Source organism: Tympanuchus pallidicinctus, unplaced genomic scaffold (assembly GCF_026119805.1).
Source record: "Tympanuchus pallidicinctus isolate F22 unplaced genomic scaffold, pur_lepc_1.0 scaffold24, whole genome shotgun sequence".
Taxonomy (NCBI): Eukaryota; Metazoa; Chordata; class Aves; order Galliformes; family Phasianidae; genus Tympanuchus; species Tympanuchus pallidicinctus.
The window spans coordinates 3793871-3819326 of NW_026294741.1; the positions used below are offsets into that span (position 1 = coordinate 3793871).

Below are 25456 nucleotides of genomic sequence, written 5' to 3' on the forward strand. Positions count from 1 at the left end.
TCCCGTCCGCAGACATGGAGGCGCCGGTCTGAAAGGAGAAAGGAGGATTTAATTTCCCACAGATTTATTAAAAGAAGCCGTTCTGCCAAAAGGAGTGTTGCACAGATGCAGCCTTGCTGCAGGCTGAAGTTGGGGGCTGTATGAAAACAGCGGGGCTGTGCTGCAGCGCGCCTATAACTGCTAACAGTGCTGATTAACAGCCGTCAATTAGAGCTGCTTCTAAAATGTAACTGAAAGAGGGGGAATCCCCAGCTTCTGTGCTGCATGGCTTATGAGTGCTTCTGCCATCAAGTGTTCCCAGCCTCTCTTACTGGAACTTCAATAATAAAGCCTCAAGCAGCCTTTTTAAGGTTTAGCAGATAGATTCATACTCGCAAAAGTATTTCCTTGCAATGTTTTTACTGCTCTTAATGGCACCTAACTAACTGTCTTGACGAGTGCTGAGTTGCAATGCATAACTAATAAAAGCAAACAATTAATGAAGCAGTGTTTCATTACAGTGCTCCTTATCAGGAGCTGCGTTAGGTGAGCAGCTGGTGGTCTTAACAGGAGGCGTTGCTGTGGGCAGTGCTGCAGGATGGGGCCGCGTTGCTCCGTGTGCTCTCTGTCAGCTGGACCAGGCACAGGCAGGTGTGGACCCAGCGCTCCAGGAGCCGGGCTGCTATGGAACCCTGCGGCCAAACTGCTGCCTGAGGTGCCCCTGCAACAGAGGAGAGCTGTCACTGCAAAAGGCTAGCTTGAAACCATGCAGTCATACCTCTAAACATCTCTCTGGGAGTGGGGTGTAGGTTATGTGCTTCCATATTCCAGGACATGTCTATAGAACATAGGGGTATTGTCCAACACACAACGTGTGTGAACGCTGATGTTCATTTAGCAAGAATTCATAGCATCGCAGAACCATTTGGGTTGGAAAAGACCTCTCAAATCCCCACGTTCAACCCCAGCCCACAGTGCTCACTGACTACAGCCCTCAGTGCCACATCTCCATGGCTATGGGACGCCTCCAGGCTCAGGGACCCTTCTTCACACTGTCCCGTCCCTCAGCTGTTCCCCATCAGACTTGTGCTCCAGTCCCTTCCCTTGTCAGTTGTACTGATTTCAAACCACTGATCTCACACTGTTGTCCCACAAATAAGTTCCAATAATTTGCCAAAGTGTTTTGTGTGCCTTTCCAGTTAAGCCTAGGAGGACTGGATGCTTGAGGCCTGCTTCATTCTCTCCAGAATTAGTCTAATGTACATGGGAACACATACAAAGGAGCTATGACTGCTCACTGCTCAGCAGTAGGAAGGTCACTGTAAATGAGTATCCCCAGCTGAATTAGTAAGTCTGTCCACACTTAATTTTAACGAGCCTCTCAGTCTGTCATTAAATCGATAAGGGAGAGATGTCAACAAGAACACCACTTGCTTCTCCTGCAGAGAGACTGAAAATACTAGTAGCCTCTTGAGTACTCTGGCACCAAAAAAAGCTCATATTCATTAAATGAGGGAAAGACAGATGGAAACCTAACCTCCTGTTTATGGCCAATGAGTGTATGGAGTACCTGGCAGATGGTGTTTATGAGCAGGAGGGCTCCCACTGTGCTCCCACACCCATGATTTGTTTGGAGCTGGGTCATTGCCTAGTGCACAGCAGGTCTGATGTACACAGAACAGATTATTTGCCCAAAAAAACTCAATTGTTAGCATGTTACCTACAGGTTTACAATGAGATCACCCGTTCTGCTAGATCTCAAAGCTGATCTGCTCCCCTACCCTCAAGGCAGTGAGTTTTGATAATAAATATAACAAATTGACTTTTATTGACGAAGTCTGCAGATATTTAGGACCCCTTATCTATTGTTTAATCTATCAGGAAATCAAAATTAGTTTTGGAAGTGAGGACTTAAAGCGCTCAGCTGAATGTCACTACTGAGAGTGTTTCATGGCTGAGCTGTGCCTGATCATCTCACAGTCACTGTATGGTATTTACCATTGATACAGTTCTGCACCAGCTCTGCTTGAACGTGCACAGATGCAGCAGTGGGATCAAAGCAATACATCTCCTGAATTAAATTGTCGTCAAGTTGCTGCAATGAAGAGAACAAAGAAGGTCGGATGGTGAAAACCTTAAGAGAGAGTTGCAGAATTAAAGCTGGCTAAGGTTGGCCTGTAGGAAACTTGCAGGCAGCACTTCTAGAAATGATAAGTCAGAAAATGGGAGATTGAAAGGAAGAAATAAACGTCTCACCAGTATGCACTGATTCCAGTTCTCAGTCTTCTCTGTGCCCTCCCACTCTGGATGTAAAAGCAACAGCACAGCCTTCATTATGTTATGTACCAGAGCTGGTGGGTCTTCGTAGCTCCTGATTTCAGCAAAGCTCTCGGCATTCAGTTTCTGGATACACTCACGCAGGTCCTGCAGCATGAAGCGGTGGAAGACAATCCCTGCATGCCTCACATTCCTGTGTTCTGCCTCTGGAATCACAAGCAAACCTTTCAAGAAGTTGCTTGGAAACATTCACTGCTCAAGACTTACATTACTGGCTGAACAGCTGTGCCTCTTTGCCATTAGCTCATTTTCTCCTTAACAAAGAGCTTGATCCATTTACAACCCAAGTGTGCTATGCAACATTTCAGAAGGTTATGTGTTCTAGGAGGCAAAGCTTTCTGTAATGTGTGATGTGTTGAGACTGCTGAGTGCCTTAAGGGGATTAGACAGGTGCCATAAATGTTACAGAGCAGTCCTGAGAGCACAGAGGGCCCAGGCACACAGGTAGTTGTGACACTGATCCTTTCCATCTCAGCCGGGGCACTGAGCAGAAGATGTTAGATTCCTGAATGCAGCACATTGCTTCACGCCTTTGATTTCAGTGGAAATCCCGTGAACCAAAGCCAAAATCTAAACATGCTGCTTAAGGGTACTGTGCTCAGCCCCTGGGCTTGCTCAGGAGCAGTACCTGGACCAAAGGTCTTTGGTGTCATTTGTATTTGCACAAATACTTCCGAAGTGGTTTTACTGTGATTCCTGCTTTTACCCCTAATAATCTCTCCTGGCTCTGTGAGCACAATACCCAGGACACAGCTTGCTTTGGCTTCCTCTGAAGGCATCTTCAGCAGTTCTGAACAGGCAGCTTGGGCCATCTTCAGCATTCTCTGCAGGTCCTTATGTTCGTGGGGAGGTAATGTCTGCTGGGGTCCAATGCTGATATCAAATAACCCCAGAGCTCGTCCTGACAGGTCCCGGAGAGGCACTGCAATGTGCTGTTCTCCACAGACAGAACTGCAAACAACCTCTGAGCAGTCTGTGCACTTAAACAGGTAATCTCTGAAATGAGAGTAAAGAGAGGAGTAAGTCCACAGCTTTACCACTCCAGTCCCTCTGGGCACTTTAGCATGTTTCAGTTACAGGTCATTCGTCTCTCGCTGTTAAAACAAAGGTATTATCTTACAATTATTGTTTAATTCCTTTAACTGAAACATGAACGTGTTTAAGTCTCATTAAAGCCATATACAGAATGGAGAAAATTACATTTTGGAATACAATATTGCTGAAAATTGCAGCTGTTGAAAACCACAACAATTCAACAAAGCTAAAAGTAGGTTGTATTCTCACTTTAAAAACAACTTCTTGTTTGATATGCTTAAGACAAGTCTGTGAGGATCCTGGCAGCTGAAGGAAACAGATAATGACAGGAAATGAGACAAATATGGCCAGGAAAAAAAAAGGCAGATTACTGTAAATAGTGAAATCCATCACTATAGGCTCTGATCCTGCAAACCTTCCACAACAGATGCAGAGCTTGCTCAGCAGCTCATGCAGTAAGCATTAAGATGGAAGCTAATTTTCTGCAGGCCTAAAATCAAATAGAAAATGCACCTTGTGCTTTCATCATTCAGCATCACATAGATCCACACCTGGAGCCTCAGCAGAGAGACAAGTGTGGGCAGGCACTGCAGCAGGGCTGCGTTACAGCCGGCCTCATGCTGTGTGCATTGTGCAGGCTGGGATCTGGGACCTGGGGTGTCTGGTAACTGACTGCAAGTGCTGGAGCCCACCTGAAAAGGTTCTCTTTTCTGAGGAGGAGGACAGGAGAGGTCTGGATTTCCTTTTGTCCTGTACTGTCTGTAGCAATCATTCTGCGCAGAGCATAGTCGCACATCTGTCAGACAGGAGAGGGGTGGTTAGCTGCACGCAGGAGAGGAACAGCCATTGTGAAGCTTGGAGAGGGCAGAGTGTTTGTGTGTGTGTGTGTTAAAATTCCCACATGCATTTGAATGCCATGAGATGGTTTTAGACATCTCCCAGCAATGCCTAGTTTTATTACCAGGCATTGTTTTTATTCCCCTTCTTGCTCAGGGTGCATGAAGAATGTGCCTGGACCTTCCCTCAGCCAAACCATCTAATGCGTCCCCAGGCTCCACACCGAGGAACACCCACAGGCTAAGGAAGAGGTTTCCCTTCTTTTTCACATCGTGTTACAGTCCTCATTTCTCATGGCACGCTTCTGTCAGCATGCCTTGACACATGACCTGCCTATCGGGCAGTTAACGAGGGACAGGGCAGAGCCTGGAATGACAACAGAAAGCTTCCAACAAAAACAACGCTTATCAGAGGAAGCAGATGAATTATGGCTTCAGCAGATGTCATACAGGCATTGTGGTGACATGGGATCATTCCTTACTATTACACGCACTTTTCATCTCCTTAACTTACTTGTATGTGAAGTGACAAGCTTCCCAGGGCTCGAGTGCCTGCTGAACCACTGGGATATGATCTGCTCATAGGTGGGCTGCCTCTACAAGCTGCCTAAGTGGGAGCAGCCCTTCCTGCACTGCATTTAGGTCTTGGTTCAGATAGAAGCCTTTGGGCATTCCTTTTTTTCCATGCCTTAATTTTCACATGCACAGGGTCTCCACTGAAGGGCATCTCCCTTTGTGGAGGTCTCAAATAGCAAAGCTTTAGCAGGGGTTAACGTATGGATGGATGATGCAGGGATGGATGGATAGAAGGATGGATTGAGTAGGTGTGGGGTTTTACTCTGAAATAGAAGAATATTCTCTTGTGCCATGGAGAAAGGAGCTATGCTAGCAGCACTGTTTTACACGAGAGGATGAAAATAAGGAAGAGCACCCTCCTTTACAGAGGGAGCCTTCCCTTTCTACCTCTATAGCTTTTGATACTCAGGCAGGCACAAGTATCTCAGGCAGGCTTCAGTTTGACAACAAAAGCACTGGGAAATCACAGACAGCTAGAAATGAAGTATCTCCCCAGCCTAAGTAGGCCTGTCAGCCCCCTGTACCTTTAATCAGCATAACCTTCCTCATCAGTAATCTGCACACCTGATCATTGCCAGGCTCCACCAGGTACGTGCTGACAGCGTGGATGCTGGGCACTCTGTGATACAACCAGTCCAGAGCAGTGAGGGCCATTTGCAGAACACTTCCTAGTGAACACACATGCTGGTAGGCTTTGCTGAATGCTTGAGAAACTCCCTGTGAAAGCAGAACACTCCAAATGAGCCAGGCAGTTCTATGTGAGTTAGGAAAGGAAACAATTAGGATCATCCAACAACACGAAGCCAAGCGGTTGTAATAATCACTTTAACGGCAGCTTGCAAAGGTGAAAAGTAACTGCGAAATGTGTGTTATTAAAGCAGGCCCTGAGATTCCATGGCACCCAGGTCACAGCCAAGCACTGTGATTGCTCTCTGTGGTGATGCACAGCCAAACCCGCTGATAACGTTGGCTTGCTGCGCTCCCTGCTGCCCGCATGTTGCATCCACAGTCCGGCAGATTCCAAAGAGCAACACTGCATCACAAGGAAACCCAGCCTGCTGGTGCTTGCGATTGATCTACAGTGCAAAAAGTTTTCGTGTTGGGTTTTTGGGCCACCTTGTAGAAACGAACACCGATCTGAGATTCAGTGCTTCGGTAAATAAAGCTGCTCTCTGGGCTTTGCACAAGTAACTTAATAGTCAGGTCTGCAGGAGAAGTTTAAATAAATGACTGATCAGATGGTATCTGATCATCAATTACAAAGAAGATGTCAATCAGCACGATGCTGGTAAGGTGTTCTGCTCACACACAGTTTTATCACATACAATGAAGAGGAGCCCACTGCTTGGTTGTTTTTTTTCTGAGTTGTACCATCTTACATCTCAGAGCAAACCTGAAAAATTCAGTGTTCTTGCCCTTTTTTTTTGTAGTACAGACTCACAAACGGCCTTCTGGTGGTGCCCACCTGGTAGAAGCTGATCTCATGGGTCAGGAAGATGGTTTTCTCGTTCTGGTCTCGAAGAGTATCAAGTCCCAGAATGCCAAAGACTCTCCAGTGAGCATCCTGCAATGGCAGCACCAGGAATGAGCCTCTCCTCTGCTCGGCTGGGCGGTCCTGGTTCCAGAAGTGGATATTTCCATGGAGCTGAACTCTTGGGACATGGATGGGCTTTTCCTCTTCAACAGCTGCAAAGCTGAAAAATAAACGGGCAGGTTTGTGACGAGCTTCCATTTACCACTCACATACCAGAATCACTGGGAATAAATAAGGCACTTTTTGTCCCTAAGACAATGTAAAAGCACCAACTAATGAATGTAATGAAGAGGAATTCAGAAGGGAGCAGCTGTTACATTTCATAGATCAGAAGAAGCAGTATTGAAATGCGTTTAGCGTATGGAAATAAGACATACAGAGGCAGGAAAGCTGTTTGTACTTTAAACATTAAGGAAGGAAAGCATTGCTCTCAAAAACTATCCAAGTGGATGTAAACTGTTGTAAGGACATTAATTTCCAGTGTAGGCCCGGTGTAACGGACTTTGCTAAAGGATGAGACTTGTGAGGCCGTGAGCTAATCACCCAAGGGAAGGAGTGGAATCCCAAACAGAGCAGTTCTGAGCAGACCATGCAAAGCATTAGGGCATGTGTGTGATAATGAAGAATCCCACAGTGGTCCCTGAGGGACGTTCCTCTCCAGAGCAGCCCATCAACCTCTGTTTTCAGAGCACCTCCAGGCACTGCTGGGTACCCCTGCATTGCAAGCACTTTTCAAATAAAGGAAACTATTGGTGGCTTTTCTTACCTTACTCCTTTCATGTCTCTGTAGAGTGCCTGGTTTAGAACATACGGAGCATCATCTGTGGTGCATGCCACATAGCGCAGGAGCGTCTGTCCCCGCTCTGGTGAGAGCTGGTTTTCTTCCAAAAGGGCAATATATGCACTGATCTTCTTGTTATCCCCGTGGGCTTCTGCATCCTAGCAACCAAATGTTTCCTGTTACATTATGTACATTAGCCATTGGCCATTACGCTTATTTCATGTACTTATCACTTGTCTCATTTGTGCTGACACGCTGTTCTGGGTCACTGATTTTGTATGTCACGCACGATGTGTGTGCTGTGATGGACTGGTGAGCTCTGTTACAAGCAAAACCACTTTGGGTGCTGACTGCCAGAGAGAACGGCTTTCTTTTTCCCTGTCGTTGAAACAACCAGCTAACTACACCCAGGGCCTAAGCAGCACTGTGAATTTCATCTCCAATAGGAGATTCTTCCATCGTGGATCTCACCTGGGACTGTGCAAAACCATTGACTCTCCTGGACACCATCGCTGAGCAGGAAGCACAGGGACGGCATCCTCAGCCCCTGTAAGCTGTGAGGTGCCCTCGAAGCATCGGGGTTGGAAGTTGGTTTCACAACACTGACACAACAAACTGCCATTCCCAGGGACCAATACCTTGAGGAGGGCCTTGAGCACGGCGTCGTACACCGGGTCCATGCGTGCTCCGCTGCTCTCAGCTGCCCGCTGGATGTTGTGCAGCCACCTCCTCCTCGCCAAGCTTTGCAAGCACTCCACGTGACTTCGTTCCACTCTCGTGGTCAAAAATTCCACAATGTTATCAATAACTTCATCTTCATCCCCAGTGAGCTCAGAAGCCACCAACTCAAGGAAAGCCTGGAATGCCTTTGGGGATAGCTTCCCCACTCTGCCAAACTGAGGGTAACGTGAGCAAAAGTGGTTTTTTGCTGTTAGGAGAAACAGAAAACAAGACAGGGATAACCTATTTGAATAGTATTTTTTTGCTTTTTTTCTGTGCAAAGCACAAATTATGCCCTAGATTGGCTTTGGGGCAGCCCAGCCCATCACTCTGGGCTTCTTCCAGCTACCTCCTGAAGAAAGTTGTTATCGTGAGAGGTTCAAGATGGGTTGTACCTTTTCCACTAGATGCCTTCGTTCTCACCTCCTAAGAAAGAAACCTGCACAGCACTACTCCTTGTGCACCTCTACAGGATGCCTAAGAAATAAAGATCAATGGGAAATAGGAAAAATCAGAGGTGTTGCTCATCAGAACCGAGTTCTATGGGCACTTGAGGGACTGGTGGGACTGGGCTGCATGTAGGCACTGGTTGACAAAAAAACTGCTCACCTCTCCTATTGTAAATGTGAAGGCCAGAGTTTATGGATGATTTCACAGATCACTCCCACACCTGGATGTTCCGTTCAGCCATTGTGACTTTCCTTTGAGGCCTCCCAAAGTCACTTTTAATTATCCTCCTTTAGGTGCCTTTGATGAATTATTGAAATAACAGTTGTATTGTGCTAGCTCTTACAAATGAAGATCAAAGCAAATGAAAGCTCCATTGAAGTCGTACAGAGGGTGGGACAACAGCTGCTCTGGAATCACCTGCACTGCAGCAACAGATGTGGTGCAAAAGGAACAAATTGTGTGGGTTGGGAGGAATACATTATGGTGGAAAACGCCTCAACAGTGAAGAGCTGCTGCCTATTTTGGGCCAGATATTAGGAACAACTCCAAAAGAGCAGTGATGCAGTGTCACAGGCTGCACAGGGAGAACTGGGGCTGTTGGTGCATTTCTCAGTGCTGTGAGCTGCAGTGGCACACACTAACTGCCCTCAGTCATGCCACAGCTGCCTGCCAATGCTTTCTTAGCCTGCCCATGATCTAAAGAAGATACAGGCTTTTTTTTTTCTTTTTTTTCCATGTGATTTCTGATTTACTGACAAAAATAGGATGGAGAATTCAGCAACAGTGTAAAAGTGTTTGGATTTTGACCTCCACTTTCTCCTCCATGACAAGAGATGAAGAAATACACGTGAAGCTGATCAGCTCTTCCTCTACTGAAGCACAGCACACTGAATTGTTTCCCCATTCCATCTGTGAGGTTACACTTTTCACTGACAAGGAAAATCAGATCGTTCCACCCATTTTCATCCACGAAACTGCAATGTCTGTGAGCCCCTCCTCCAAACCAGTTTGCTCCACGATGCCTTCAGGAGGTGATGTCAGAGCTTGCTGCTTTCTGTTGCTTCTAGGTGGTCTTGATTTTGCTATAATATCTTTCTATTTGTCCCTTTAGTTTATAAGGCTTTTGTGGAGGGGACTGTGTCCCTCTGTGCTCCTGTAAGCACGTTCTGGCATGCTGCAAATGCAGAAGAGCTGTGCAGCACCATTTCCTTCTGTGGCTGTGCAGCCTAGGGGTAATTAACAGCAGGACGGTGTGCTGCCCATCCCACCAGCTGCTGGAATCAGCAAAAGAATAGAGAGATTTTGCTGCCTGCCAAAATGAGCCCTTTTCAACAGCGTGTGGTGGAGCGAGCAACACGCAGACGTGCGTGGAGATGAATAAACCTGTCCACTCCACCCAGGCACACACACAGACATGTTCTTGATTGCTAATCTGGTATTTCAGTGATGCCCACGTATGAAGCTGCTGGACAGACCTGGGTGAACCTGCTGCACTTCTGGCTGCCCCAGGCCTCTGTCAAGGACCGACATTACTGGACTAATAGTGAAGTGAGACTTGGAGTTACTGTCTCATTCATGAGAACTGAGCAAGAGTATGGATTACTGAACACCACATGAGCCCTGTATGGACTCTGTAGTAAAATATATCCATCAAAAATAGCAGGATAACACAGGCTAGACTAAAAGTATGAAGCCTGTCCTCAGGCTTTAGGGTTTTTGTTGCTTGGTTGGTTTGTTTTCACTGCTGTCTCCGGAACATACACTCCATATTACAGCCAACCATACACTCCATATTACTGCCAATACCATTTTTCAACGCATCACAGTGCTGTGACAGCTCTGGGCTACCTCTCTGATTAAGAACCACTCTCCCTGGAGAGTCCTGCAGAGGAGGGAATGGAGCTGTGCATTAACAAGCAGGTCAGGATAACAGTTCCTTTTCATTTTACACATCAGGCCTTACGTGCTTATGACTGCTTGCAAAACCAAAACATTCCAGGTGCTTGCCAACGAATTCGTTAGCACCGTCCTTGAATGCTTTAAGGCCTATTGTGTTGACATTGTATGACTCCTCTCAGAGCACAGCTGTTTCCTTACCTTTCCTCACAGCTTCTTTTTCCATTCCTTCCTTGAATGTATTCATAGCAGCCTCCACCTCTTTCATCTCCAGAAACCCAGATGCATTGATGTCCCACTTCTCAAAAAGTGCCTCCAGAAGCCGTTCCCGTCGGGTCAAACGAGAGATGAGATGTGCCTACAACAGAGAAAGAGCTCCTGTTTGGTGCTTCCTCAACAGAGATGCTTAACATCTGCACACATACGGGAGCTGCAGCAGTGGGTTGATCACACAGCCCCTATGGACCAGGGCAGAACTGTGAGCAGACAGCTCAGAGATGAACCATTAAACCCAGGAGATATTTGGAAGCACTAACTGGAGCAGACAGCTCAATGCTACCTGGCAGAATCAGAACTGCAGAGGGGCATTTCCTAGGGATAAGAGATGAGACCAACACAGGCAAGTGGGAATTTCCCAGAGCACAAACACCTCCATGGCAAGAACTAAGCAGAGCCTTGCCAGCAGGACCCAAAGGTTTGACGGTGTGTGTTTCCATGCTGTTTGCCTGGTTTTGCCCTGAAGTGTGTGGGCTCCAAGAAATGCAGATGCAGTTTCTCCTTTGGTGCCAGCCTTGGTGCAGTGTGTGGTGATAAATGGCACTGAGTGGCACTGTGTCTAAGGCTGAAATACCAGCAGTGTGCTGCGCTCCATGTGAGGACATGAGGAGCCGTCAGATCCAATATCTCACCCAAATTAGGTCAGCAGCACAGAGGGAAACCAGAGAGAATTCTGAGGAAGGCACAGCTAGAGAAAATGATGTGAACAGGCCCACGGAAATACAGGGACTTATGTATGTGTGTACATGATGCTGAGTATGAGAATGCTGCTGACAGGAGCTGTATTTTTCCAACACTTTGCAAAAGCCCCTTGTAACTTAACCACAAAGAAATGCCCACATTCTCAAATACCTGTGCACATACAGCAAAAGCAGCGTGGTGGAGGGGTGCCTCAAAGCCCTCACCAGAACACCCATAACTTCATGTGTGCATGCCAGAGCAGCAGGTCACACATCAGGCTCTTGACTGCCATGAACATGACTAAGCAGAACAGAATGTTTTGAGCTCGTCACCATCAATCTGCTGTCTCACTGGGTCCAGAACAGATAACCTCCTACAGGATGAGTGTGTTCTCTCTGCTAGAGCTCAGAGCTGAGGATGGGGAAACAACAGGGCAGAAGAAATACAGAACACAGGGCTGGAAGAGAATAGCTCTGCCAGCGCAAGATTAAAAGATGTGCCGTTGTCTCCAGGCATTGCTTAGTTTTGTTTGTGGACACGTGATCAGCAAAGCTTATAAATATTTACCTTTTCGAGTTGTTTCACTTTTTCCTCTTCGGTCTGTTTGTATTCTTCTTTGATGAACCCAACGAGCCCCTTGACGGCAGGCAGAGCGCTGCCTTCCCCGAGGAATGTCTCCATCAGCTGAACAAAGCGCGGCAGGTTGAGGCAGCTTCCATCAAAGGGGCTCCCAGCACGAGGAGCACTGCGACTCCGAATGTCTGCCACGGTGGGGTGGAGGTCTGAAAGGCAGGGAGCACCGTGTGTCACAGCAAGCTGCCTGCTGTGCTGCACCGACTGCAAAGCAGCAGCACCCCTGAGCCCTGTGCTTCCCAGCCGTGTGGCTGAGTGCAGACTGAGTCTGCGTTGATGGAAGGCCTTGATCTGTTTGCACTTTATGCATTCAGATTCTTCGATTTTTGCTCCAGTCTAGCATGGATGCTATTGTGCAATTAAAGCAAAGCACTGAATATGGGTTAACTGAATGAGAGACCCACCTTGTGAGACTAAGACTGTGCTGCTCTCCCTCCCTGCAGTCAGCTTTCAGCAGTTGGTGTTTGCATTCTTGCTCACAGCACACCCACAGACCCTGCCAGTCACCGTGTGCCCAGTGAAAGCACAGCTTTGTGGCCAAATACCTGGAAATCTGTTCTCACAGCCCCAGTCCTCTGGAATTTTCTCTCCATGGCTTCCGTGCCTGAAGCTTAGATCGAAGGTGAGAAGATCACCTGATAAAGGACAAAATACAGCCTGTAAGGACATAAGATTTATAAAAAGTCCTATGGTACAGCTTTTGTGAGAGCTGTTACGCGCACACATGTTATGTAGGTGAGGAGATCTGACATGAGCAGTACCTGGCCGTGGCTCCTCACGCTCCTGGCTGTCTGCAGCAGTAGAACCCGGTCCGTGTGAGAGGGCAGGGCCTGCAATGTTAAAAACAAATCATCTGTGAACCAGAGTGCACAGCGTGAGCTCCTGGCAATGAAACCCTGATGGAAAACATCATACAGAGCAGACAGCAAAGGCTTGGCTGGTCAGAAATCACTCACATGCATGTGCTCTTGTAGTTGATCCAATAAAAATGTGTACGTTGAAGGTTAAGGTCTGGCACAACAAAGGAGAAGCCTTTTACCTTCACCTGGCTCCTGCAGACAGTCCTCATCCTGCAGTGCTGTCCCTGAGCTTGTCTGCTGTTCAAACCAGTTGCTGTGCTGCCTTGTGAGACCCTCTTTTCTTGCAGGAGGTTCCTCCATGGCCTCTGCAGCGTCCTGTTTGCAAGCAATGACATCAGTGTCTGCCACAGCTTTGTCTTTTGACATCTTGTTCACAGCTTCAGGCGCATCTTCAGACTGTTTTGGTCCCCCGCCTGTTTGTCAGATTCAGTTTCATCTCTGCTGAGACAGTTCTGAGCAGAAGCTGCCCTGGGGAAGCTTCCTCCCTCCTGCCCCTGCAGACTCACCGTGCCTCTCACTGTGCATTCTACCTCCATCCAAATCACCAGGTTCAAAATCAGTGTTTCTCACCTCCCTTCCTCACCTCAGCACCACCTGATTCTGCTGCTTGGTTTTCTTCCTTAGGAATTCCTCCGGTCTCTGTTTCACTCACATCCATTTGTTCCATTGTTCCATCACTTCCCTGCCTGTTTTCACCTGCAGGTTCATGTGCTAAAACTTCTCTCTCAGAAATCTCTGGTGGAGACAAAACCAAACCTTCTCTGGGTTCCTCATAATCTTCCTGGTCCTCAAGGTCTCCCCACAGATCCTCCAGTCTGACCTCTTGCAGTTCAACTATCGGCCCTAATGCAGAAACAACATGGATAAGTTGGTGGCTTGCACTGGTTTTGTTCTCTAGGATTGCACAAGAAAACAAGAACTCAACTAAACCAAAATAAATGGCATTCCCTCCCACTGTAATGTCAAAGAGAGAAAATATTTTCTGCAGACATCATCTCAGAAAAGCCAAACTTAACAAAATCTTCCCCTGCAGAGAACTGCTCCTTACTGCCTCTTGCTCCATGTTTCTTTTGCAATATATTTTTGTAACTCTCCATGCAAAAAGGAAGGCTGCAATTTGCCTTGTCTTTGATCCCAGCAGTTAACTGATGTCCAATATCTTAAAATCCCTTACTTTCACATAGGTGAAAACCACTTTCTGTGGTTTTTCTTTATTCTTCTAAATTCCCAGAGAAGTTTTTGTGTAAACAGAACATTAACCTGCAATAATCCCCAGTAAGAAAGAACTTGTTCAGGAGAAGCATTGCAGAATGGCTGAGGAAGGAGAGGTTTGTGATGCTGCAGTATTTCTGAGCGTTGCATCACGGTTTGCAAAATGTCTGCCAATGATGGTGTCCAGCTCACACTGCCCATTTAGGTCCATTTCCAACCATACTTGTAAATGGATATTAACAAGACAAATTCATGCTGTGTAACTGGAACACCCCACATACACTCTTTGGGGTCGCGGAATCTCCTCCTGGCACACACAGAGCTCCTCTCATAGAACTGCTCCAGAAGGCCAAGTATTTGGGGTCTATCCAAGACACCAACCTAGACAGAGAGATGACAGTTACTGTGCTGCTTTCTTGCTCTGGTTCTCGGGACACGTGTGGACATTTGGAGCATCAAAAGGCATCACATAAGAACTGTGTATGACAGAACATTATCCATGAGCAGAACATGGAAACGTGTTTCACAGAAGTCAGTTTATTTTACAAGGACAAAAATTCCTTCTTTGGGCTTATCTGGAACTTGTAACAGAGTGCTGTGCAAGCACATCCTATGACAGCTGATGCTTTCAGGATGGGAATGGATTGCCTGAGAGCACCATGGAAGGACTGCCACTGTGCTGCATGGCACTGAGGTTTGGTTTTGTGCCCCACTGCTTCCTTTGCAGCATCATCTGTCCAACTGCCTGGGAACATCACGAGCCCCCAGATCTGACAACCACCCAAACTTCCTTCAGATATTCATGCAGAGTTGAGCACAGGGGTGGGAGAGGTGAGTGCAGAGGAAAACACAGAGTTCATTAAGTTCTTGCAGCTAAAAGGGAGTGTGTGCAGTCAGACCAAGAAAAGGCAAAGGAATGGGCCACTGCTAGCCAGGAAACTGAGTTTAAAAAGTAAAGCAAATGATTGCAAGGCCTTCACGTTACAGTGAATTCCTGTTGTCATTATTTCCGCCCTGCCACCTTTGTAATCTTCCTCCCATTAGTGAGCTACAGTAGTTAATTAGCTAACAGATTTGCTCCCATTTATTTGTGGCAGGTAGCTTTGCTTTCAAATTATTGATTTCCTTTTCACATTTTGCACTTAGAGGAGAAAGGGCAGGACTCACTGACTTGTGATTCTGTCTTGCAATTGAATGGATCAGATTGAATTCTGCATCCTTTTAGTAGGGACACATCTATTTAATAGGGAATGGCCTCACGTTGTACCAGGGGAGGTTCAGGTTGGATATTAGGGGAAATTTCTTCTCCAAAGAGTGGTGCTGCAGTGGCACAGCTGCACAGGAAGGGGGGATCCCCATCCCTGGAGGTGTCCCAGAGCTGTGGGATGTGGCACTGAGGGCTGTGATCAGTGGGCATGGTGAGGATGGACACAGGGATCTGAGAGATCTTTTCCAACCGGAACGACTCTGTGATCCTGTGATTCTATACACAAACACAAAAATATGTGGATGTTATCAGATGACTCTGTAATATTTGGATTCTACATTCAGTGTTTCCATTGTACACACTTAATTTGCTCTTCACATTTCTTCAGCTGTCACTTATCACAATCATCTGGAGGCTGCCTTGAAGCTGGCAGCGCTAATGCAAAGCTTCATTTTATAGAAGATGTAAATCAATGAATAAAGCCTTATTAAAAACAGCCCAAAGAACGATTGCTGCATCCCAACCCCTTGCACTGACTTGCTAATCAGCAGGACAGGTACAGAGCCCATATAAATAACAGCGGGCCATCTGTGTTTGTACAACTGCCCAAAGCTCAGCTTTGCTTTCAGTGCCAACTGTGGGGAACGGAGAGCATGCTGACCTCCTTTCCTCATCACCTCGATGCTGGCAGGTGATGACCTGTGGTTGTTTTCAGCTCAGCTCTCTGATCCACATTTAATTCCTTTACTGATGCAGACAAAAGCAGACTTGCCATGTAATGAGCGACAGGTCGGTGTCTGACTGCCTGACTGCTCTTCTGGAAACACGAGGTGTGTCTCCTCAGCCCCACCATGAGCTTGTTGGTGAGCAAGGTGGGGATGGGCACTTGGAAAGGTAATGAGAGGGCAGACTTTGTTGTACTTTGGGGGCGTTCAGCTGGTGACTCATCCATGTTGTGGTGCTGCCTTGGGGAGCTCCTGCCTTGCTGCACAGCTCAGGCAGTTCACACTGAGCTGCCATCCTTCCGCATGCGTGCATCCGAAATCATCATCACAAGCATGTGGGTGCCTTCTAATCTGAGTGTAATTTAAACACTGCTTTCTCAGCCCTAATTGCAGCTCCCTGATGGCCAGCCATGCTCGCCATGCAGACTGGAATAACTGCCTGCTGCCGAATGAATGGAAATCAGGAGCTGAAACAACTGCTCTGCTGTGCTTTGCAGAGTGGGTGCTACAGGTGATGGGGCACACTGAGAATGGTGCATGTCCATGGGTCAGTGTGCATCGTTTATCTCCTCTGTGGGTGGATGTGGTGATTACTGCCACAGAAGTAACAGGAAGAAAGCCACACTAAAACATGAAAGGGGAAAAAGGGAACCTTTCAGAATGCACGTTGGCGATGGGACTCAGTCTTATACATTGCTCTGCCCAGGAGAATCCATCGCTGCTCAGCTACTGATAGAGCAACAGGAAAATGAAATGTGTTCTGACTGAGTAATGGACACATTTCTTTCCTCATCCTGAAATAGTAGCTTGCTGCCGTTCTCTAAAACACAGCATTGGTGTCAAAATGTGCTCTGTGATTCTGTTCTCTTGGAGCTAATGACATTTTCAGTGTGACATCGTAGAGCACATTCGTCCATTCTGGGTAGGACAGCTGTAAGGATGATTAGAGGAGTGCTGAATGGAATATGCCATATATGTAGAGAACTGCAGAACAATGGCAACTGCTTGCTGTGCAGTGGCCAAAGTTTTTGGAGGAAGGAACCACAGCAAGGCAGCGACCCAGAGAAATACCAAAGTGGAAGCAGTGAAATCAGGTTGGGAGCTGCTTTGCTTACCTGTCCACGATCACAATGTAGGAAGAGATCAGTAAACATCTGCCTGCATGTATCACGCCTGATGGATTCTTGGAAGTCAGCAGTACACTGACTGAGATGCTTCAGGACCCCTTGGAATGCATCATCTGGAAAGTTCTCCGTGTAGGAATGGACATACTATGAAGAGAAAGCAGTAGTGTAAGCCATTGGCATCCCCCAAGCATTTTCACCATTAGTTCAGCTCTTCAGGATCGATCACTTGGAATGAAAAGTGCAGGGCTTTGTAAGCAGATCAGCCTGCCAATGTGATGCAGACTCCGTGCATGGGCACTGCACCGCTCGCTTTGCTCTTCCTTGCAGAAGCAGCACTGTTCTCCCAACAAGCCCAACGTGCTGCTGTGTGAGGTCCTGGTCCAGGGATTAGCAACCACATCAGAACCCTCCTGTGGAGCGCCAGTGCCTCAGATGGGACACCTCAGGAGGCAGCAGACACATTCTTTGAGCTTTCTGCAACATTTAGTGCTCCTGACTCCGCTCCCAACAAGGCAAGCTGAGCCACTCGTTTTTGCAGATCTGACATTCACTGAGGTCTCTAATGCCACAACTCACCACTGCCCATCCTTGCAGTGTTTAGAGGAGCGCTCTGGACACAGTAAGAAAAGGAAATAACTTCTTGCATATGAGCCTGCTGCCATCCCAGCCCTCTGACACAGGGAGTTCTGCCGACTTGAGATTTATTTTGAGCTCCAGCCTTGGAGACATTTTAACACTTTGGATTTATAGTCATGTGGTTTTTATGAGCAAAAACAGTATGGTTCTAAAAATGCGGTGTGTGTGACATAAATAATGACAGCCATCAGAGCAAACCACAGCCCCAAACCCTGAGCTGAATTACTACAGCAGGTTGCTGGGCTGCAGTGGTGGGGAAGGGAAAGAGAAGAATGTGCAGAACACACAATGTTTCTCCTTATCCTGTTTTTAGACCACGGATACTTGATGTAGGTGTCAGAGCACCCTGAGCTTGCTGAAACGCCACACAGGCATCACCAACCTGAAATATTAACATTTGTAGTATTATTCGTGTTGCACTGCATAATATCCAAATACATGGGAGCAGAGAAAGAGCAGAAGAGCAGCAGCCCACAGCCTGAAGGGCGGCTGGGGGCAAAGAATGGCTCCTGATACAGTGTGAGCTCTTCCTGCATCTCAGCACAAAAGGAACGGCACGGGGGGGCTGGAGAGGAGGTGATGGAGCTGGGGCTGTGTGCATTGACAGAGCTGCAGCCCGGAGCTCTGTGCCAGCGATCCTATGGGCAGGCAGTTGGGAAGCAGTGTGTTGTTTGGCATGGCATCCTGGTGACACACACAGAGCCCTGTGTATTAACACTGCTGTCTGACAGCCCCTCAGAACGTTGCTTAGAAGTGTCTGTCGGGCTGTGGGGGCAGGAGGAACTGCTGTGGAGCTGCAAGCTTTCCTTAGCTGATGTGTGTAGAGCACTCTGGAGGGTGAAATATTGTACATGCGATCAGTGCACATTTGTTCATTAGTAACCAAGAGATTCGGGCACTCCTCAGAAGAAAGCTCACGCCTCCTCACTGCTATCCAGTGTGAGGCTGCGCCGTCAATGCACTATCATCAATAACAGTGATGTTTTGCTTTTTGTTCCTACTGATCTCAATGGGAACCGAGCAAGCCATGTGTGCTCATGAAGAATAGCCTCACCTGTAAAGCCTGATTCGGACCCCATAAAGCCATGTGAGCATTTCCCTTGGCGTCAGAGTGCTGGAAGTTCCGCATGCTGAACTTCACATTTACAGATAAGTAAATCAAAAACTGTCCAGAGTTTCTAACAGCCTGTGACCAAAAGCTGCACTGAATTCAAGGAAGAAAAAGTAAAAAAGCCAATTCATGTTAAGTTCCTTTAAAAAGCAATGCCTTCCACACATGAAAAGGCCAAAGATGGGCATGGGGAGGGAGCAGCCCTTAGCCTGGGTGATGCAAAGGCAGGTAGTGGCTGAGGACTGGGGACAGCACTGTGCTGAAGACAAGATCTGTGGCTGTGCTGTGTTTCCTGAGGGAAGCCATGCAAACCCATCGCTTGGTTCCATCACGACTGCATGGAAGCAGGAGCACAGGATGTGTTCTGAGGACAGCAGCTGCACAGCCTGGCAGCCTGTGCCTATTGCACATCTCCCCTCTGGTCTCCTATCTTTCTCTGAGTTACAATAACAGGCAGACAGAAAATACTTGAGAGCATTTCTCTGTTGGTTCATTCGGTGCTGCACACCTTCCATCGAGGTTATGCATCCACGCTGCGCTTCCCTAACAGCAAGCAATTCTCTGGGCTCCCGTTATCCACAACAGAGCCCTTAATTAAATGCAGTTATTCTGAGGTTACATTTAAAAATATCTCACTTTGTGCTTAAAAAAGCCATCAACAAGCTATCATAAAAATGTATCTCTGTGCAAAATGCTGAATGTGTGAATCTCCGGAGAGCAAAGAAAGCACAAAAAATCACACGTGGCTGCTGGAGACTCATCTGCACAGCTTTGTGCCCTGTTTTTAATTACCATAACAGCACCCACCAGCACTGCTGCACTCCAGGCTGTCATCATTTCCATTCCAAACTTCTTCTCCCAAGTTTAATAACCCAGCTGTGAAATACAGCTCTGTCACAGGGAGAAATGGTGGGTGAAGCCCTGGCCTGGAAAGCTTTGCAATAATTTAGCTGGAACTGATTTGGTTGTTTTCAGACCGATGAAGAGTGGAGTAATGAGGTGACACTTTCAGTGGCTTTGGAAAGTTACAAACACGCTTCTGATGTTTCTCAGTGACAGCTTTTGATTTTACAACTGCCTGTTTGTCAACCTGGTTATCCTTCACACAGCCTTCAGCCATCTGTTACAGCCTGGTTAGGTTTCAGGCCAGTTCAGGGCTGAAAACATAGAGCTTCTCATCACTTGTGAGGGTTTCCTATGGCTTGTGGAGTTTCATCAGAAATAATTACACACTGGGGACTGTATTAATTACCTCAGGCTAATTGGTTATATGGGCACACCACAACTCTCGTGCAGCCATTGCAAAATGTGACTTCAGGAGGGGATCACGGTGCGTGTCCTTGCAGTGCACAAGTGGCAGTGGGACTGGGAGCTCTGCAAAGGGGTTGAGAGGGGTGTTCTGAAGAGCACTGCTGTTAGGATAACTGCCCAGCAGGGCTGAGGAAAGCAAACGGTGCCTCTGATGCTGGCCTGGATGAAAGCGTTGTGACAGCAGAGGATGGGGATGGAACACAAATTGTCCTAATTTCTTAGACCCTCATCAGTTACCAGGGGTGCTGCAGAAAACCAAAGCCCTTCACTCACTCAACTGTCCATGGGGAAACAGTACTGCCTTGTGGTGAACATCACCTTCTGATCAGACCCTTCTTTCCATTTCTTACCTCTATGAATTCATCAACGTTCACGTTTTTCCCCCAGGTGTCTGTGATCTCCAGCTTCCTCTCATAGGCTGCAAGCAAAAAATGAAGGGATGTTGGTTCAGGAGGTTTGTGCTTTGCATTGTACACACATCTGTGCATGCAGTATGCTGCATTATCTCCTCGTGTTGGACTACATGCATTTCAGGCTGTCTTACACTGCAGCTGGAAGTGACAAGGATGTGGAGGGTCTGGCTGCAGAGAGGCTATCTAAATCTGGTTCTTACTGAGAATATTTCCCTTGCTGGGAATCTGCACTCCCCTATTCAGAACAGTTTGTTTGTATTTATTCTTGACAGATGTTGGTGCAATTTCAACCATTTTAACAGCAGTTACCACCAATTATGTGAGGAAAGAAATCAGTTTTGATTGAATAGATGAAAACGCCCGAACGTTTCGGGGACATCAGTTCTGCTTCACAAGAGTGGAGTGTGAAAATCACAGTGATCTTCCCAAATAGCTCTGCAGAAAACATTTTACCAACGATGATATTCAAAACTATCTGCTGGTGGGCTGCTGAAGGAACTGGGAAGATATCAAACATCTGCACAGATTTCTCACTGAGGCCTTTGAGGCCAACACGCTATTTCTGTTGGGATCACTTTCCTGTTTTTTATCCCACAGTACATCAGGGGTAACGAGAGCATGGGATGCATTTACCTTTGTTGCTTAACTATAAAGCAAAGCTTAGTGTTCCATTACCATGTATACTGGGAGTGCAATTAAATTAAATACAGAGAAATGAAGCATCGTGTCAGTGAACATAACATGAAGTACCTCTTGTGTCTGCAGAGCCAGCACCCAGACAGAAACCTCCTTCTCAGCTCTATGTCCCAGGATCTGTTTGCACTGGAGAACTCTGCACCAGAAGCATTCAGGCTCTGTTTGGCATTCACACCATGCACTGCCCATGGAGGATGATTGCTCAGAGGAGCAGTTCATTAATTAGAAAGGGCTGAGCGGGGCGAGCTTGAGACAGAGGTTACTTCAGCAGCAAGCAGAAATACCCTCTGGAAATGCCCTGCTTCTAGCAAAGGCAGATTTGTTATCATTGATGATCATTATGGGCTATCTATGCAAAAGGCTGGCAGCAGGCTGAATGTTGCCACTTCAATATTCCTGGCTCTATCTACCCAATCATCATTATTCAGAGAGGTCAAGTGTGAGCCATAAATGGGATGGGAATTATGGAAAACCTTTCTGTGCTGATACAGAGGCCCCTGTGATGGGATTGGGAAAGACAACAGCTAGACAAGATGTGCTCCTTGGTGCAATGTGAAGCAAGTTTCATCCTTAAACCCTAAACAGTCATTAATATAAAACTAAAGACATAAAAAATTTACCTTTTCTTGCATCTATGGGAGTAGAAGCACAGACATCCAGAAAAATCTTCAATGCACTCTGAATCTAGAAATCAAAGTAACAGAGGGCTGCTTCATGCAGACAGTGGCTGGCAAATGCTGAAGTAAACCATGCTGAGTAATCAGCCGTGTGGGACAGCTGTATGGGGCAGCCACGCTCCTCACTTCAAATGGGAAGGCCCTGCTAAATGTAGGCTCTGTTTTCATTGCTGTGCATGTAAACACAGGGCAATTTCCTAGAGGGCTCGTGTGACTTGGAAGAAGGATGCTCGTTCCGAGAGATCATTAAGATGAGTTCAAATCTCATCTCTTACAAGCTCTGGTGTCAATCTGTATGAGTCATAGGGCTAGAAAGAAGATGTAATGAGGCCCAGAGGAGAGCAAGGCTGGCTGCCCTGTGCCTGCAGGTACATCTGGCTCCATCTGCAGGGAAAGCACTGCAGCCTTTCTGCGTTCTCCCAGGGTTCGGAGAGGTGTCAGACACCAACCTGCACCCTGACCCAAGGGACGTCAGGGTCTCTACCAAGCACTGCCAACCCTCCACTGCAGTCCTTCTCCAGGGCAGACTGCACCATCACCAGCTCACCCTTCCTCCCACCTGCAACAACCATAGCAGTGTGTTACCAAATATCAAGCCTGGTTACCAGTGCAACTGGTATTCTGCCACTGACATCCGCTCTCCATTCTTTGAACTGAGTTGCCAGTGCTGCTTTTCTCATCTCTTTCTGCTGGCACTTCATTCTGTCTGCCTGCTCTCTTTCCTTACGTTTGGTTTTTGCCTCAGATTTCATCCTGGCCAGCCTGTAGGACATAGGAATATGATTTAGACAATACCATCATACACCAGCTGAAAGAAGAGAGGTTAAACCACTCCTGAAGAATAAAAACAAAGGAAATATGTTAGTGAAATTCTTGTCCTTTTAATAAAAGCACATTTACGTCCAAAGCATAACTTGAGATTTGGGGCACAACTCTCTCAGTTGATGCAGTTTCAAGAGTGAGTTACTAAATCCTGTGATTTTAAAGAGAGCTCAGCTCAGTGTCAGGCAGTTCCAGCAAATAGGAGATGATGGTGGTGAGGGTGTTCTCACTGCAGAATGAAACATGTTCCCTCATGGAGACAGCCGCCTCACTCCCACACAAGGACGGCTGACTCAGACTGAAGGACTCCCATCCCCGAACAAAACACAGTCTCTGCTTTAAGGTATCCATCCATTTAGATAAGGATTTTCTCCCATCTGTTCTCCCTCATTCTTTGACTCCCAGTCAGGCTGTGGTTAAGGAGAGAAGCCCGAGGAAGGACTGGTAAGCTTCAGAAAGGAATCTGCAGTGAAATCTGCCTGTGTTGAAGGTAGTGCCAAGGCTTCAGGAGCCTCTCTGCAGCCAGAATTTCACTCTTCATCTTACTGGTGCTTATGTGAGAGATTTTGAGCCCAAACTGGCATTTCTCTGCTAACATTTTCTTCCTGCTTAGAAAGCCAATGACTCACGTCAGGCGTCTCAGTGCTACATACAATCCTCTGCACTGCTGTGGTTTGAGAATCCTATGCAAATTCCTCAATACAGCCATCACAAATATGTAAATCCTGAGCTACCAAGAATGCAAATCCCATGATACTACAACCAGCTGATATGCAAAGCCTGCGACAGCTCTGGCTGCATAAACCCCCTTGGCAGAGATTGCAGCCCTTGAGCGACGCTTCCTCTGCAGCAGTTCTGAACCTCCCACAGCTACTGAGGATCTGTCTCCAAACGTGCACAGAGTGTAACAAGATGAGGTCAAAGGCATGGCATGGGAAGCCAGCACTGCAATCTGCATCTCCAGAAAGAAAAGAAAAAAGGAAAGAAAAAAAAACTGTTGTGTGTACCACGATAAATCAGTTACAATTTATCTGTAGGCAACAAGGAATGAAGTGACTGCATGGCACTCATCACACCGCTTTAGTTGCACTCACATGGGGCGTGCTCCTATGATGTGCACTAGAAATGTAGGGAGACAGAAACTCAGAGAGCTAGAGAGAGATATTTAACATACTATTTTATTCATTACAATACTGGCAGCTTTAATTACCTTCATGTAGAGACGATGCATAAGGCATGTCAACATTTTACTTCCCTAATTCCTGACACCAAAACCCCAAAACCAATTTTCAAGCTCTATGTGCTGTTCATGCAAATAGAAGAGAGCCATTCATATAGGAGTCATTACACACAAACACAGCTATAGGTGATCTGGGAGTGAATGAGTAATTTTGACATCATTCTCAGTCACCAAAGGTTCATCTACAAACACAGTGTTCACTTCTGTATTTTTATATAAAACGAGCAATTAAAATGAGGGCATTATCAAACTGCATCACTAATGCAGTCATGTTAACTGAGTTTGGGAGAACTTTGGAAAAAAATGGTGTGAAAGAGTCCATAGACCTTTGATACTGACACTGTACCTAAAAACTGCTGTCACTAACCTAGGCTGGCTTGGAAGTAGTTTACACCCCACGTATGCAATTAAGATAGAGTCTAAAGGGGAATTATATACTTGCAAAGGGTGGCATATGGCCCTAGACAGGAAGGACTGCTGTTCTGTTCCCTGTGACATGTTCTGTTTGTTCTGCTCATGTTTATTACAGGCTGACAGTCGCCGTCTCAACGCGGCTCATTCTGCCACCCCACACCTTTTGTGGAGCACAGCCCAGCACACCAGCTGTGATCCTGTGGCCTCTCACACTTGAGGTCTCTCACCTCTCCGACGCCGTATCTGGGATCTCTCTTTTTAGCTCCTCTGTGACCACGTTCAGTCCCCTCAGGTAGGGGCTGGGTTTGGTACAGGTGCCATACTGAGGGTTATGTCTCATCAGATATTCCCCAAGAAAAGTGATGGGGTCAAATCTGGCATGCTCCGTGCCTGGGGCCAGCACGTCCTTCCTTTCTATTTCCATTAACAGTTTTTCCACCCCTGGGATTAACGTCGGTAGGAGTTTGTCCGTCAAATAGGTGCGAGCATCCAGAGACCCCTCCTCATTCCTGAACCACTCCTGGCACAGCCCATCGCAGGGCTCTCGCTCGTTTTCCTTTTCTTCTTCTGCCTTTTGTGCACGAATCGCCTTCACCTTCGCCTCCTGCAGACGCAGGGACCTCTGCTGCACCTTTTCATAGAAGCACTCTTTCCACGGCGCGTGATCGCTGAGACATGGCAGCTCAGCACAACCCTGGCTTCTCTCCGTTCCTGAGGCAGCCATACACTTATCTCCAGCTTTGGGATGCTGCAGACCTCCAGCTTGGGCCATTTCTTCTGGCTGAGCAGCCGTACACCAACGACTGAGACACAGAACAAAAGAGATATGTTACACGATGCCAAAAGATGCAGCGGTGTCCTAGCAGATGGCACAATCAGAAAACCTACAGCTTTATTAACCAACACTCTGCTCCTACGTGCCTTTTCTGTTCTCTTATGCTCCTTTGTACTCTTAAATACGACCCCTTTACTTCAAAGATTAGTGAATGATTTATAAAGATTAATTATGTATCACAACAGCCCTTGGAGACAGAGCAGCTACATAACCGTTCCTCTTTTATAGGAGAAGAAACTGAGACACAAGAGGGAAGAAATTAATTCCAGTTCACTTGGGGAGTCAGAAACCAAGGGCTGGACGTTGCTCTGAAGTCTCTCCCCATTCTAACCAGTGGATTCCCCCTTGATGGCAACTTCTGCAGCTTTTTTTCTACTGGATGTTTTGAGAAAGGGAACCCAGAGCGCAATGAGGCTCTTCACAAGCACTTCAGCTT

The 25456-nt window shown here is 46.9% G+C and overlaps 1 protein-coding gene across 1 annotated transcript; it reads right to left on the bottom strand.

Moving 5' to 3' along the window:
• Nucleotides 1-30: 30 nt before the first annotated feature.
• On the bottom strand, nt 31-25002 carry EFCAB5 (EF-hand calcium binding domain 5; the record flags this gene model as incomplete). The annotated part of the gene is made up of 19 exons (XM_052689256.1): nt 31-700; nt 1978-2074; nt 2236-2462; nt 3059-3312; nt 4044-4147; nt 5328-5480; nt 6229-6457; nt 7064-7236; nt 7717-8006; nt 10346-10502; nt 11669-11883; nt 12774-12909; nt 13178-13437; nt 14088-14187; nt 16854-17009; nt 20274-20341; nt 21653-21716; nt 22315-22471; nt 24413-25002. Coding segments are annotated over 19 exons (3588 nt in total), but the record flags the coding sequence as incomplete, so codon positions are not given.
• Nucleotides 25003-25456: the final 454 nt, after the last annotated feature.